This window comes from Lepus europaeus, chromosome 1, assembly GCF_033115175.1.
Source record: "Lepus europaeus isolate LE1 chromosome 1, mLepTim1.pri, whole genome shotgun sequence".
In the NCBI taxonomy this organism is placed as follows: domain Eukaryota; kingdom Metazoa; phylum Chordata; class Mammalia; order Lagomorpha; family Leporidae; genus Lepus; species Lepus europaeus.
In genome coordinates, this window is record NC_084827.1 from 94795461 (window position 1) to 94811252 (window position 15792).

The following is a 15792-nucleotide window of genomic DNA, read 5'->3' on the forward strand; positions in this document are numbered from 1 at the left end:
CATTGGTTCACCCTCCAATGGCCACCGCAGGAGGTGTGCTGCGGCCGGCGCACTGCGCTGATCCGAAGCCAGGAGCCAGGTGCTTCTCCTGGTCTCCCATGGGGTGCAGGGCCCAAGCACTTGGGCCATCCTCCACTGCACTCCCTGGCCACAGCAGAGAGCTGGCCTGGAAGAGGGGCAACCGGGACAGGATCGGTGCCCCGACCGGGACTAAAACCCGGTGTGCCGGCGCCGCAAGGCGGAGGATTAGCCTAGTGAGCCACGACGCTAGCCGATAGGAGTATTTCTAAGACCACTTATGGAATCAGAAAAGTTAGAGTTTGCCATGTGAGACTTTGGTTTGTAAAATGTCGACCCAGGGACTGTGTCTCCCTATTGCAGCATGTAGTCCATAGGAAGTTCAGGTAAATATTCCTGAAGGCAGAATGAATGAACCAAGTGGAAATAGGAGTTTGCTCCAAAAATGGGAGCCAAGGACATTGACCAAATTAAAGTTCATCCTTGATTTTGGGAATAAGTTTCCAGAGGGTTATGATTTGGTAAAAATCATTCATTGGCTCTATTTTTAACTCCATGTATTTAATTCCATGTATACACAAATACTTGGTGGGCCTGGGGTTCCCAGTGTTTGATATGTTTATTTTGCTTTTCAATGAAAGCAATAATTTGAGCTGACTGTTGTTGTTTCAGGGCTCTAGGATGCTATAACATAAAGTATTGCAAATCTCTAAACTCAGCTTACACAGGCTTATACAGCTCCCCAAACTGTGTACTTCTATGTTGTAGTTTATGCATTCAAGTTATTTGGTTCAGTTAGATCTATTAAGAATATTTTAAATTTGCCTTTCAAGAAATGTAAATAGAGTATTAAATTATCTAGATCTTTCAGTATGTGTGTCTTAAAAGTATTTTTAAAAAGGAAAAGTATGATCATTTTTTAAATCATGAATTATATCCTTAGATTCTGAAAGTGTACTAAAAAATTGATGGGACTACAAAGACAACAATGAAAGAAAAAGACATTTGATAGGAATTTCAAAATATGAAGAGAATATACAAAAGAAACCAAGGATCAGCTCTTGGTCCCAGTTCATGGAACTGTTTGTGGGTTCACTAGCTTAGAACAGAAATAAATAGTGCATGAGAGAAGAAAACAAGAGCTATTCTGGAAGTAATTATTAATGTTGAAATTTCTACATCTAATTTTGGAATGCTTATGTTTGGAATGTCACATGCACACCAAAAATGTGTGTTTCAGGTTTGTGGAGAAAAACAGCGCTTTGAGAAGTTGATGGAACACTTCAGGAATGAAGACAATAACATAGATTTTATGGTGAGTTATTTAAGGATTGCATTCACTAAAGTAAACTCAGTTTCAGCACTTTTTCCCTAACACACTCACATGTATGTGTGTTCCAGAGGACAGGAAATTGAGTTTAATGTGCTACAGGATCCATCTAGAATGCCCCTCTTCATCTTTCTTTCCCTTCTGTAGCACTTGTTTCTTGCTTTGTTCATCATACACACACAAAAGGGTTGAAAGTACTGATTGTAGCAAATACATGGGGAAGGCACACAGTTGGGACTGGAGGTTACTTGCCAACTTCAGCTGCTGGTAGAGCCGGGTCAGAATCCTGAAGTTAGAAGAAATCCTAAGAAACTGGACCTTTCCTTGCCTCCTGCAGCACCATCCCGTGGCCTTCTCCAGACTGTATTGTCAGAGTCTAAAGCGGTCCGGTTTGTGCAGTTGGCTGCATGTCTCCCCCACCTAGGCAGCAGTGTTTTTTCCTCTGTTCGTGTTTCCTGCTTTAGAACGTCCCTGAGGACACAGTCACAGGAATGCAGCGGATCTCCTTATAGGTTAGGTCACCTACAAGAACCTGTGGTTCCGCAGCCATCCTATTATCCTCCTGAAAGAGAAACAGCAAAAGGTGTTTTAGCCCTTCTGCATTCATGGGCCTAACCCGTGATCCCAGACTGAAGGTAGAAACTCTTAGAATTTCCTGAGACACGAGTGTGCCCAGATGAGCAGGCCCTTGCCTAGTCCAGTGGTCCCAGGAGATCCTGACCAGGGCTTCCTTCCCGATCACTTCCCTCCACGCTGGGGCAGATGCCCCAGTCAGTTCGTAAATCACAAAGCCTGTGTTTAGGCTGCCAAGTAAAGTTTTAATTTGAATTGCTTCAGTGACTGTGAAACATGAAACATAGCTTTGCAGAATTCTGTTTTCTGTGAAGTGTTTTTTACTGGGTCCTCAGATTTTACATGCATCCTATCCTTATGCCCCTTCTAAAATCAGTGAGAAAGATGAAATCTTTGATGGAGAAATATCTGTGAGAGTGCTTTTACAATGACTTTTTAATTCTTGTCATTAGGATTTTTCAGAGAAGTTAAGGCTATGCTGGGCCCTGGTGATAAATATGGAAGAGGTCTTTGTCTTGGTTCATATTACCAGTTTCTCTCCTGTACCCGCTAAGGGAGAACCTACTCCTTTACACAGCGGTAAGGTGGCAAACTGAAAGATGCCAGGCTGAAGCCAACAGATAGGTTTATATATTTATTCTGTTGGCAAAGACTCTCCATGGAAATTTGGATGTTGTGTATAAAAATACACGTCTGCTTTTCTTGAAAGCTGAAGCTGTCTGATGACATTAGGTGCCCATCCCTGCTCAGAATCAGCCGCTGGAACCAAGCAGTCCTTTAGTCTAAAGATATCCTTGGGACCGGCACTGTGGCGTAACAGGTAAAGCTGTCATCTGCAGTGCTGGCATCCCATATGGGCGCTGGTTCAAGTCCCGGCTACTCCACTTCCAATCCAGCTCTCTGCTATGGCCTGGGAAAGCAGTAGAAAATGGCCCAAATGCTTGGGTCCCTGTACCTGCATGGAAAACCTGGAAGAATCTCCAGGCTCCTGGCTTCAGATTGGCCCAGATCCAGCTGTTGTAGCCATTTGGGGAGTGAGCCAGCAGATAGAAGAATCTTTCTCTCTCTCTCTTTCTCTCTCTCTGACTGCTTCTGCCTCTCTGTAATTCTGCCTTTCAGATAATTAAATAAATCTTTTAAAAAAATAAAAAGATATCCTCTCCAGCTTCTCACAGTGCATACCACTAGAGATGGTTCACCTCACTCTTCTTTGAGACTTTTATGAGACCGACCTAGCATTGGAATTCTGCAGAAATTATATAGAGGCCTTTCAAATACCTGCATTTTCCATATACAAGCTGGGGCCTCGTGCCTGTGAATTCCTTTGTGTTTGCACATGCACTGAGTTACCTGTCCCATTTAGACGCTGCTAGTTCACGAGTTCTCTGTTCTGCACTCCTATGCCACCTACAGAGAGCTGCCTCTTAGGTAGATCATAAAGCTCAGCAGATCATTCAGACCTGTTTTCAGAAGAGAAATGGAAAGATGTCAGAATTCAGCCACACTTTTCCTCCAGCAAATGAGTGGGAGTACAAACAGAAAATTAATATCTCCCAAACAACATAATCCTCATAATGTATATTTCTGTCATGGAGTATAAGATTTATTTCCCTTCCCTCTTTTCTGTATATTTTTTTTGGACAAAGCAAAGCACTAACAGTTTTTTTTTTTTTTTAAGCTCATTTAACTGGAGAAACTGAAGTCTTTTTTTTTTTTTTTAAGTAAATTACAGAGTCCTCTTGTAACTCAGAGTTTACCATCTTCCAGAGATACCTAATATTTAACATGTTTTCACAGGGCAAGTTAATGTGATGTATGATGCAAATGGCTTTTTATTTTTTAAGATTTATTTATTTTGGGCCAGCACTGTGACACAGCAGATTAAGCTACCATCCTCAGTGTGGCATTCCATATAGGCACTGGTTCGAGTCCTAGCTGCTCTACTATCAATCCAGCTCCCTGCTGATGGCCTGGGAAAGCAGTAGAAGATAGCCTAAGTCCTTGGGCCCCAGCACCTATGTGGGAGACCCAGATGAAGCGCCTGGCTTCGTACTGTTGTAGCCATCTGGAAAATGAACTGGCAGGTGGAAGAATAAATAAATATTAAGATGTATTTCTTTATTTGAAAGGCAGATTCACAAAGAGAAAGGAGCGACAGAGCTCTTCCATCCTCCAGTTTTGTCCTCAGATGGCCACCATGGCCAGTATTGGAACAGGCGGAAGCCAGGAGCCTCATCCAGGTCTCCCACATGGGTGGCAGAGTCCTGAGCACATGGGCCATCTTCCATGCTTCTCCCCGGCTGCTTGTAGGGAAATGCATCTGAAGTGGAGCAGCCAGGACACAAACCATCCTTCGTGGGATGCTGGCACTGCAGGCAGTGGCCTTTCCTGCTATACCACAATGCTAGATGAAAGAGCAGTTTTTAAAACCATGAAGGAAATTGGGTTTGGAAAAGAGGAATAGTAGGTAGATTTTCTTTTTGAAAAAAGATTTGTTTATTTATTTGGAAGGCAGAGTTAGAGAGGCAGAGGGACAGGTCTTCCATCTGCTGGTTCACTCCCAAATGGCTGCAGTGGCCAGAGCTGGGCCAATCTAAAACTAGGAGCCAGGAGCTTCTTCTTCCAGGTCTCCCATGCAGATGCAGGGGCCCAAGGACTTGGGCCATCTTCTGTTGCTTTCCTAGGCCATAGCAGAGAGCAGGATTGGAAGTGGAGTGGCTGGGATTTGAACTGGCGCCCATATTGGATGCCAGCATGGCAGGCAGTGGCTTTACTCACTATGCCACAGTGCCAGCCCAGGTAGGTTTTCAGAGTATGAAGCCAGGTCTGTCAATCATTTTTTGTCCTTTCCAGAGACTCTGCTGACTCATAGCCATGGAGAAAGTCTGATTAAGATCCTTTCACCCTAGGTAGATTGACATGTCCATTAAAAGACAAATGGATCTGTTGGACTCTTGTGTTATTAACCATCCTGTGGATAGGTATTCTCTGCAGGAGATCCTAGGGTACTGATGCAGTTGTAGGAGAAAGCTTTTATGGAATGTAAACTGGATGACTGTATGGAAAGGTGGGTCCAAGATCTGTTATTCAATGTGGGTATGGTGGACACACAGTGAATTTTGAGACGGGATTACCTTTTACTGAGACCACTGGTGATTTAAATGTTCTTGTAATAATTTTCACATTTTGTGTAGTGTTCTTGTAATACTTTACCCAGTTTGTTGTTTCTACTTGTATGATTTTTTAAGAATAGGCTTGGTGTGATATAATGAACATATCATACAATTTACCATTTAAAGTGTGCAATTCAAAGTATATTTAGAACAGACACAGGTTTGTCCCAGCCTTACTGCAAACTACTTTAGAGCATTTCATGACCCCAAAAGAAACCTTTTTCCCATTAGCAGTCATGTCTCATTTACCCAGCCAGCCACTAACCTTTCTGTCTTTGTAGTCTGGCCTATTCTTGATATTTTATATGAATGGATTCAGACAATATATGGTCTTTTGTGATTTTTCCCACGTGACATGTTTTTAAGTTTGTCTGTTTTTTAATGTGCATCATTACTTTATTCTTTGTTGTATACTATTCCACTGTATAGATATACCACATTTTGTTTATCCATCAGTTGATGGACATTGCATTCTTTCCACTTGTAGGTTGTCATGACTAGTGCTGCTTTGAACATATGTGTGCAGATTTTTATGTGGACATATACTTTTACTTCTTTTGGTTAGATACTAGGAGTGTATGGTAACTCAGTGTTTAACATTTTGAGAAACTCCTGCTTTTCAAAGTGGCTACGTCATTTTATATTCCAGCAATAGGTGAGAATTTCCTTTCCGGAACACACTTGCCCACACCTGTCATTATATTTGTTTTTCATTGTGGCCATTCTAGTGGGTGTGAAGTGGAATCTTATTGTGGTACCTCTAGGGATTTTTCACTTTGAAAAAAAATTATAAAAAAATATTTTCAAAGATCCAATGAAATGACGGAGAAAGAAATCCATTGGTGAGACTTGATTTGTGCCGTTGAAAATACATGCCCATGTTAAACTGAGAAAAAAGTTTGAGGCCCATCTAATGCCTTGGCAATTTCATTTCAGGTGGCCTCGATGCAGTTTATTAACATTGTAGTTCATTCGGTGGAAGACATGAATTTCAGAGTTCACCTTCAATATGAATTTACCAAGTTAGGCCTGGATGAATACTTGGACGTGAGTATGGCTGGAACCTTTGTAAGCACCGAGTTATTGCTGCCCTCCAAGGAATACTTCCATTGTGACTAAATGACACGGAAGGCTCTGTGCAGGCAACCACTGTCTTCCTAGTCAGCGGGAACATATCTGAGTGATGGAAACTGCCAGAGAAGCTGCATTCTCTCAGGCCTCTTGGGACCTCGAGCTGTCTCTTGTCAGCAGCCTTTTAGAACAGGAGTCAGATAACCTCTTGCAGCCTCGTTGTAGCTTTGCTCTGCTTTTGAGCTCTGTTTGGGTCAAGTCGCATTGCATCCTTTTCCGGGGCTGTTGGGCGATTTGCATTCTTGGTTACCCTGGGGACCCCATCTGGGCAGGGAAGGTCAAACCAAGACTGCTGTAGAATGATGAGTAAACACTTAGAGCATAAAAAAATAATGAGGGAATGGACACTGGAGACCTACTCCTGAAGCTGTTAAATTCTGCTTAAAGTGTTTGTGGCTTTGGAAGTTCCACTTTTAGTTCTTGGGAGAAGGAGGTTTGAAGTTTCCCTTTTTCCTACTGCCTTGCAGAAGTGCTCAGCCAGTTCCCTGGGGTTCTTCCATTAACAAACAGAAAGTTGATACGAATACCCTAAATGGACTTGCTTTACTGTGTGTGTACACAGGCCGGCTTCTTGTCCCTTGACTCTTAGGCAGATTTTGTTTTACTCTTTCAGATGGGAGTGGTCCAGTTGAATTTGGAAGACTGCTAGTGACAGGGATAGACTTGTTGGCCTCGATTTTAAGGATGTTTCTAGCTAAGAAAATGATAGAAACACTTCCCTTGGACATCTCCAGAGTTCAACTGCCTGTCATCATTAGGGATAAAGCCAGGAGATTACACAGACCCAGCTTATTGGGGGAGCAGAATTGCAGAGTTAATTGCTCTCACCTGACACACTTGCTGACTGGGCTAGCTGGGTTGCCCTTCGAGTAGACAGGCCTAACTTAGGGCTTAGGGCAAAGCATAGTAGATCTCCATTGAAGAGCTGTTGAATAATTTGTTTATTAAAGGCTCATTAATGTCATTGGCAGAATATTGGATTTTTATTTATTTGTGTTTAGATCCAAGGCTGTCTATCCTCTTTCCTCATATGCTCTGAGAGTAGCAGTATCTGAACACACATTTGAGAGTGTAGATTCCTAACAGTGTGCTGAGTTCAGTTTTGCGGTATCTGAGTAGAAGTGGCTTTAGGCTCCTGGCTTCGTGGCAGGTAGTAATAAGTCAGTGGACCCTTGTTGTTTGCCGAGAGTCTGGTTTCAAGTCCCATTAGGCTTCTTTTCCACTTTCTTTTCTAGACTTTACCTTCGTCCAGAAATCTTTTTAAGTTCTTACTTTCAAACTAAGATAGAACACACTGTCTTTAGAAAAAGACTTAAATTATGAAAGTTCATATTAGACCTAGGAAAAATATCTATTTTATGAGAATTTTTATAGAGTGGGATACCTTTTCAAAATTTAAGATTTTTTTTCCCAAAGCTCAGTGTTTATTTAGCTTTGTGTTACGTTAAGTCTGGATCCTGATGGACACATGTGATTAGAAGAGCTATCTTATAAGCATGTAGTGACCTAAGTACTTTTTTATAGGTAGTCATTGATTTGTTCAATAAATGTTTATTGGTGTCATCCATGTACCAGATACTATTCTCACCACTCATCTTTTCTCCAGGGAAGGTCATAACCTATGACATGGAGGGAAGATTTACTGATTGTTGACCTCTATTGTCATCCTTTCTTTCCTGAACATTTATTTGTCTGAAAGGCAGAATTACAGAGAGACAGAGGCAGAGAGAGAGATCTTCTTCTGCTGGTTCACTGTCCAAATGGCTGCAGCAGCCAGAACTGATCCAATCTGAAGCCAGGAGCTGTTTCTGAGTCTCCCATGTGGGTGCAGGGGTCCAGGGACTACTTTCCCAGGCGCATTAGCAGGAGCTGGATGGGAAGTGGATTAACTGGGACTCGAACTGGCATCCATATGGGATGTTGGCACTGCTGGCGTTTGCTTTACCCGCTATGCCACAGTACTGGCTGCCTTCTGGTATCATCTTAAAGGTAGTTGAGTTTACCCTTGATGCTTGACCTTGGATGCAGTAACCTGGGGAAAGGTTTCTGATCTGTGCTTTGGGAGCCCTGAGCTGTTTTGTTGGGCGCACTGCCTTAGAGAAGAAATCATGGGATATAGGCCCTAGGAATTTGCTAAAATAAGCCTGAAGGCTAAGTATAAACTCAAGCAGTGTCTGCCCCATCTTCCACCTAACCCTCTGGCCTCACTGCAACCCCCATCACTTCTAGGCAAGGTCCCACTCTCTCCAGTCTCTCATGTTACACAGACAACCCTCAGGTTTTATGTTGCTAGCCATTGTTTCCTTTGGGAGCTGCTTGTATGTTTTTTGTTGTCCTGATTTCACCTACACCCTGATGTTCTAGGTTGCAACCTAATTACATGGAGCAGGAAGGATTAGGAGGAAAATGTGTGTGTGTTTGGGAGAGTGTAGTCACCAGAATTTAATCTGGTGGTCCTCGCTCAGGCTGTTACTCTGCAGTTCTTTTAAGGTGGATGATATCTTCAGCCTTCTTGTGGAAAAGCTGGGCTCTGCGAGCAAACAGAATGCATTGACTCTTGGTATATCCTGCTTCCTCAGAGAAGCTAACACCATCTTCTGTCACGTTCTGGTTTGTAGAAGCTGAAACACACAGAGAGTGACAAGCTGCAGGTACAGATTCAGGCTTACTTGGACAATGTGTTTGATGTAGGAGCTCTGCTGGAAGATGCTGAAACCAAGAATGCAGCCTTGGAGAGGGTGGAAGAACTGGAAGAAAACATCTCTCACGTAAGTCTGTCTCAGAATGCGAAAAATTGCTGACATTTCAACTGGGTGCAAAGCAGAAGCAATGATAAGCATTTATGGCAGTAAGTTAAAGGAGTTGAAGTGTAGAAATGAGCTCTAACCTAGGATAGAGAGCTGTCAGAAGCCACTCTGGGGTCTTTCAAAGAAACCAGATGTGTTACATAAAACAAAATCAAGTCTGTCTGCTTGCCTGCTAAGTTCTGCTAGGTTGTGTTTCCTGATGACTTCGGTTACAGAGAGTTAGATAGATTGACATCACCTGCAAGATGGGAGGATATAAAATATGGGAACTTGGTCTGAGTCAAAGAAGTATCTCTTGAATATTAGCCACCTTCTTAAATATGTTCACACAGGGCCATGAGCAGGATTAGCTAACTCCATGATGCATGTCTGAACATTCCTGTCTGATGGCTATTCAAATTCTAAACAGGGGCATGTATTTGGCCTAGTGGTTAAGATATACCAATTAAGATTCCCAAACCCTACATTGGAGTGCCTGGGTTCAATCCTGAGCTCCAGCTCCTGACTTGAACCGACGGTTCACTCTCCAGGTATCTATAACAGTCAGGAGCATGAAGCTCAATCCGGGTCTCCCATGTCAGGGGCAGGAACCCGAGTAGTGGAGCTGTCATCTGCTGCCTCTTAGGGTGCCCATTAGCAGAAAGCTGAATCCGAAAAAGAGTAGCTGAGACTGGAACCACACTCCCATGTGGGACGTGGGGTCCCTTGCCTGCTGTGCTAAATGCCTGACTACACACTTCGTGGAGGAAGAGGCCTCCCAGTGTGATGTCAGCTCTGTACCAACAGGGGCGCAGCGTCCTGTGAGGGACTTTTCCTGCTACAGACCAAGTTGAATATTAGTCTGTAGGCCCTCAGAGATTGTTCACTTGTTCATGTGTTGAACAGAGCATTCAGTATTGTGAGAATGAACAGAAAAATGGTGTTTCTCAGAAATGCAAGTATTAAGAGGTCCAAATTCTTCTGATGACTTCTGATGTGTACTTTGCTTGATTGTGAACTGAGTTGTCCCTTTTGTGGAGGAATGTTATTTTTTCCCATGAAACAGCTCATTTATTTTCCTCTACGTTTTTCTTTTAAAGAGTACTGCATGTGTTTGGTTTCCTCTACCTTTTCCCATCACTCTGCAAATGGACATATTCATGGTTTGTGGTTAGGCCGAGTGAGTGATCCAGAAACCCTCTGTAAGTGCTCCAGTGAGCTGGTCGGCTTCCACTTCGGAAGAGAACTCGTAGGCTCAATATTTCTGAACTTAAATGATTCGGTCTAAACAGCAGAAATCTCCATGCTTCCTCCTGACCTTGCCTTTGCTTAGGATTATTTTCATTGAGATGTAAGAAATCAGAAATAGGTAAATTTTAGAGCATTTGGCATAAAGTAAAATGACCCAGTCTGTGTTTCTCTTGAAACCACAGCCAACATTACATGACCATACTTTTAAAAAAATTTAATTCCATTTTTCACAAAATTAAAAATTTTTTTTAAACTTAATGTCATTTTATTTGAAGGATTGGGGTAGGGTGGAGATTTTCCATATGCTGGTCCATTCCTCAAATACCCACAATAGCAGAGACTGCCGCAGCCCCAAGCCAGGAACTGGAGCTCTATCTGGATCTCCCACATCGGTACCTCAATAGCAGTCAGCTGTTGTCTCTCAGGGCATGCATCAGCAGGCAACTGGAACTGGCATTGGAGCTGGAACTCTGACCCAAGCCTTTGGATGAGGGGTGCAGGTGCCCCAAGCAGCGTCTCAACTGCTGTGCAGAACATCCCCTGCTGCATGGCCGTACTTCTGTATTTACTCAGAGCAGGCCACCTGTTTATTTCAGTTGTCTCTCAAATAGTGCTTACTATTTGATCAGTTTGGTTTAAAACAAGCAGTAGTTTTTTGTTTTTGTTTTGTTTTGTTTTGTTTCAACTGGTTACCTAGAATGTCACAACCAAAATTTCTGAATCGATACTTTTGCAAAGCTTTTGCTCGATGCCCTCGCTTGGGAAGCTGTGGAAGTGGACTCCCTTTTCCCTCGCCCCTTACTGATCTCTCTATCATTACTGGTCCCTGAGGAAATGGAAGGAGACACAATGTGTAGATTGAAACACTAAGGAGTTGACCTGTAGATTTTATTAAGGATGCATTTTTAATATAACCTTAATAAATTATTAATTCCTGATAGCAACAAATCTGCATTCAGAACCATGTTAGAAATACTGACATTTCCAGAGAACAGCCGGCTCTGACAGGCCCTAATGGTCTTGGAGCTATGCTTTCTGAGAACCGGGCACCTGATTCAAATGACCCTGTGTTGTGACACGGCTCCCTTTTAAACATTTCACAGTTGTCTGAGAAACTGCAAGACACAGAGAACGAAGCCATGTCCAAAATCGTGGAACTGGAAAAGCAGCTCATGCAGAGGAACAAAGAACTGGATGTTGTCCGAGTAAGTGTGACGATGACAGCTGCCCCAGGTGGGCACGCTGGGGACCGGGCTGTACTTAGGCTAGGTGGACGTGGAGCATGCTCCTCTCCGAGAAGTGCATTGGTGCAGTGTGTATGGGAACATGTTACAGGTGGTCCCCAGGGGAAGAGTACACACAGGCAGGGGACAGATGCACGCGCGTGTGCAGGCAAATCCTGGAGGTTCCCTATTTCCTTATCACTGATTTTGGGCCCAACAGTGTTTCCCCCTCTGGAGGAGGTTGAGCTGATTCTGTGGATCGCACATGCTGCTGGGAATGAAAACACAGCGTGTATTTAATTCATGCCGCTCATTTGTTTTTACTGGGACTTGGGCTTCGCTGTATTTCTTTGCTTTGCTTTGCCTCTTCTCAAATTGAGATTTGGTGGTTGCTGTGGAAACAGGGAAATCACAGCACAGACTAGACCTAACAGCATTCACCAAAAGAAAAAAAAAAAAATGGGTAGGGGAAGGCAAAGCAAAACCAATGCATTTTATTATCAGATAATCCCAGCTGTTTTATTTGGCCTTGGTGTTGCTTTCCCTTACGTGTCAGGTATTTATGGAGTGCCATCCATGTGCTTGGAATTGTCCAGAACATAAAACACCAAAATGCCTGCCTGGGGGGCTTGCAGGCAAATGGCTGGCCTTCGCACCATGGTGAATGAAACGGCATGTTTTATGTGAGGGTTGTCATGCCTGTGTGTGTTGCTTTCTCCTCTGACATGTCCTGCAGTTAACTCGAGGAAATTTATTTTCTGGCACACCGTCGAGACCAAGTTGTAGCATATGGACTCAATTCAAGTTCAGACTCTTAGATGATTAATAGTAGACAGGGTGTGAAGAATGTCGCCCTTGCCTGCTGGAGGCTGTGGGGAGAGACCTCATATAGAAGGCGCAGCAAGTTCGCTCAGTTCCAGAAATCCTTTTCCTGGAACCTCGGTGGGCCCCTTAAAAAAGGAGCCAGGACAGCCTTTGAATTGGAAATTGTAGCTCCTTTGTCTTCTGCCAAAAACCTAGACAGAAGTCAGTAATTAGTGGAGGGAAGCTTTGGCTTGTTTTGTTGATGGCATTACCAGAGGGAGAGTGGCATAGTCCCTGTCCTGAGCTTGGTCAAGGAGCCTTTATGAGGAGCAGAGCCATGTACTCAAGGGCAGCCAGCCCCTGGTTACCGAGCAATACCCTCTCCTGTGGCTTGCAGGGTTTTGATCCTAGTCTGACTTCTGTCCAAGTCTGACCTAGCGACCTCTTGCCTACTGTTGGCTGATACACTACCTAAGAGCCACAACGAATTTTAAACTAAGTGGGAGGAAAACATTCTGCACCACCAGAACACCCTTAGGGCCGAAGTCAGCTTTTGGAGCCCTCTCTGCTGTGTTCCTGTCCACCTGTGGGGAGAAATGGGTTGCTGCGTTTATGAAATGGAAAGGACTTCATTAACACTCACAATTGCTGACATATATTGCATGCATTATTGGTGTCATTAATAATTAGTGGAATTTTACCCATTCTGGCTGGGTTCCATAGAATTCCTATTCATACGTGTATCCTTCCTCTCTTTTTTAGTGTTTATCTTTATCCTCAGTTTGCCAACCTGATGATAATGAGTGAATGCCACGTGAAGACAAACCCTTGACCATAGACTCTTTTGCAGGAAATCTACAAAGATGCAAACACCCAAGTTCACACATTAAGAAAAATGGTCAAAGAAAAAGAAGAAGCCATTCAGAGACAGTCTACCCTGGAAAAAAAGATTCATGAACTGGAGAAACAGGGGACCATTAAAATTCAGAAGAAAGGGGACGGGGACATTGCCATTCTGCCAGTCCTGGCTTCTGGCGCATTGTCTGCTGGGTCAGAAGTGAACTATGTGGGACCGCTGGCGGGGGCCACCTCCTCGGGACCCTTGCCACCTCCTCCCCCACCACTACCTCCGTCATCAGACACACCTGAAACAGGTGAGAAGCCTTGGCTGGGGCGCTTAGGGCAGTGCCGGGGCATTGGTCTTTCTCTGTGGACCAGTTGTCGGTTTGTGTGCCTTGTCTGTTTTTGACAATCCTTGCTTTTATGTCCTGATTTTAAGAACTGTTTGCATTTTGAGATCCAGGTCATAGGTCTTTGTTTCACAAGTGTTGCAGGGTTTTCCCCATTTGTCAATAGGGAAATTTGTATGGTTTTTTTGAAAGCGACCCTTTCTCCTTGTAAGTGTTTTGTTTTCAGGTACTATATAAGCACATGACATACTGCTGGAAAACCATTCCTGTATTTTCAATTTGTTTCTTCTCTCCTTGCTAGTGCAAAATGGTCCTGTAACACCACCAATGCCACCGCCTCCCCCGCCTCCTCCCCCGCCCCCACCTCCCCCACCCCCTCCTCCTCCCCCTCCTCTCCCGGGTCCTGCAGCTGAGACTGTGCCAGCTCCTCCTCTGCCACCACCCCCTCCTCCCTCTGCACCCCCACTGCCGGGATCATCTTCACCTACAGTGGTTTTCAACTCAGGATTAGCAGGTAAGAGCACAGAATGAAAACCCAGGTTCTCGTGCCAGAAATACTCATTTGTTCTACCTCTGGAGAGTTAAAGCCTTTCTTTTGCAGTCCATGTCTCTTGTAATGACAGGTGTCTCTAAGTGTGAGAATACTCCAGCCGGTGTAGCCACGGGAAAGGGGACATTATCATGGGAAGCATTTGGCCAACCCTCCCTAGGGAGAGGTTCTGATCTCGCACACCTCTTCTGCCTTCCACTGGTCCCATCTAGAGAAGAGAAGAAAGACAAGTGACTTCCTTAAGGATCAGTGTATTTTGGCTCTCTTGCTCGCTCTCGCTCTCTCTTGCTCGCTCTCTCTCTCTCTCTCCTTTAAATTATTTGCAGTGTTATCTATTAAGGGGAAAATATCTTTATGGGTCATTATCTGGTACAGGCTTCCAAGCATGTCTTCTGAGTGTTTGATGACATCAGAGTTTGCTAGGGTGAAACTCAGGCTTCAAGAGGAAGTGCTGCCAACAGCAATGACTCCATGGCTTGAAATCCTCCCAGATAATTCAAGTTGTCTCCTGCTAAGCCAGGAGCAGCATCCTCAGCTCAGCAGAAACAAAACAGGGCAGGGGGCACAGGGGAGACGTGAGAGCAAGAGAGTTCCTATAATGCCTTGAAATTCGCTTTTGACCTGTGGGAATGAATTTTTGCTCTTTTCTACAATGTGACGAGCCATTTCCCAGTCAGAGAACAGTCCCTGGCCACTTGCCGTTGCTCTGAGCTTGGTCATCCCAGGGACAGAAGGTGGTTCTGTTTCTTTGTCTGCCATAGTCCATTGGTGAGTCTCCTGTTTCCGAGGAAGAACCACTCTGACGGCCTCCATTTCCCAGGCTACAGTAGTTGTTGGAGGCTTTTGCTCAAAGTACGAGGCACAGTCTTAGCTCTAATCTTCGTCCCTCCAAAAGGATCCCGTCAGTTACCAGAGCTGACTCACCGTAGGAATCCGAGCCCTTTTCGACACACACAACAAATCCATGATGTTACTTCCACTCTGACTCCTATAAGACTGTCAAGGAAGCAAATAAGGCGTCTGCTCAACGTAACGTCCACAGTTAATCACTGATGTATTGGTACCCTTCAAGCTCCTCCCCCTCTACCACTTTCTTCTAGAACTTGTATTGCTTCTGAAGGAGAGCAGTTGGAGGAGAATCCTGGTGGAGCTGTTGGATGGTGGAATGTAAATAAACAGTCTCACGGCGGGGCCCCGGGGATCCGTTTGCTCACTGGGCTGCTCTCAGAGGCTGAGTGTGGAGGCCCCTGACTGTCCTGTGCACCTGGCCTCCCTGCTTAGGCTGAGTGTGGAGCCCTAGAGGGGCTGGGAGAGATGTGGCTGCTGTGATGGCTCCTTTGGTACTGCTTTCCTCCGCTCTGGCAAGAGCTAATGTGTGATGCAGCATCTGCTTCCACTCACCTGAGCTCTAATGGGAAACTCGGAGCTGCCTTGGCAGACAGAAGAGGCCAGCAGAGGCAGGTCTTTGTGCAGGGGCCCTGCCAGGTTAAGTTTGGAATTAGACCTACTATATACAGGTATCGATGTGCATAAATTCATCTATGTTGTAAAAATGCATGGATTTGAGAGGCAGGGAGAGAGACAATGCCGGGGCAAGCACAAGCACTGAGTGGTAGATAGCTTTGAGGTCAGGCAGTTTCTCCAAGAGCTTTCACCTCTATTTCTCATCCTTAAGTTGGCTGTGAGTACTTAGTGAAGCACATTTTGTGAGATGTTTTGCCGTTTAACACACTCTCTGCTCTTCTCTCTGTATCTGGGGACAA

General features: G+C 44.4%; 1 protein-coding gene across 5 annotated transcripts in view; it reads left to right on the forward strand.

Moving 5' to 3' along the window:
• FMNL2 (formin like 2) overlaps positions 1 to 15792 on the forward strand; it is a 353117-nt gene that overhangs the window by 309969 nt on the left and 27356 nt on the right. For all 5 annotated transcript variants that reach the window (XM_062186790.1, XM_062186799.1, XM_062186780.1 and 2 more), the window contains 6 exons: positions 1259 to 1333; positions 6031 to 6141; positions 8844 to 8993; positions 11366 to 11467; positions 13140 to 13443; positions 13781 to 13993. In XM_062186790.1, the coding sequence (XP_062042774.1) occupies positions 1259 to 1333; positions 6031 to 6141; positions 8844 to 8993; positions 11366 to 11467; positions 13140 to 13443; positions 13781 to 13993 (955 nt within the window). The remainder of the gene's footprint in view (positions 1 to 1258; positions 1334 to 6030; positions 6142 to 8843; positions 8994 to 11365; positions 11468 to 13139; positions 13444 to 13780; positions 13994 to 15792) is intronic.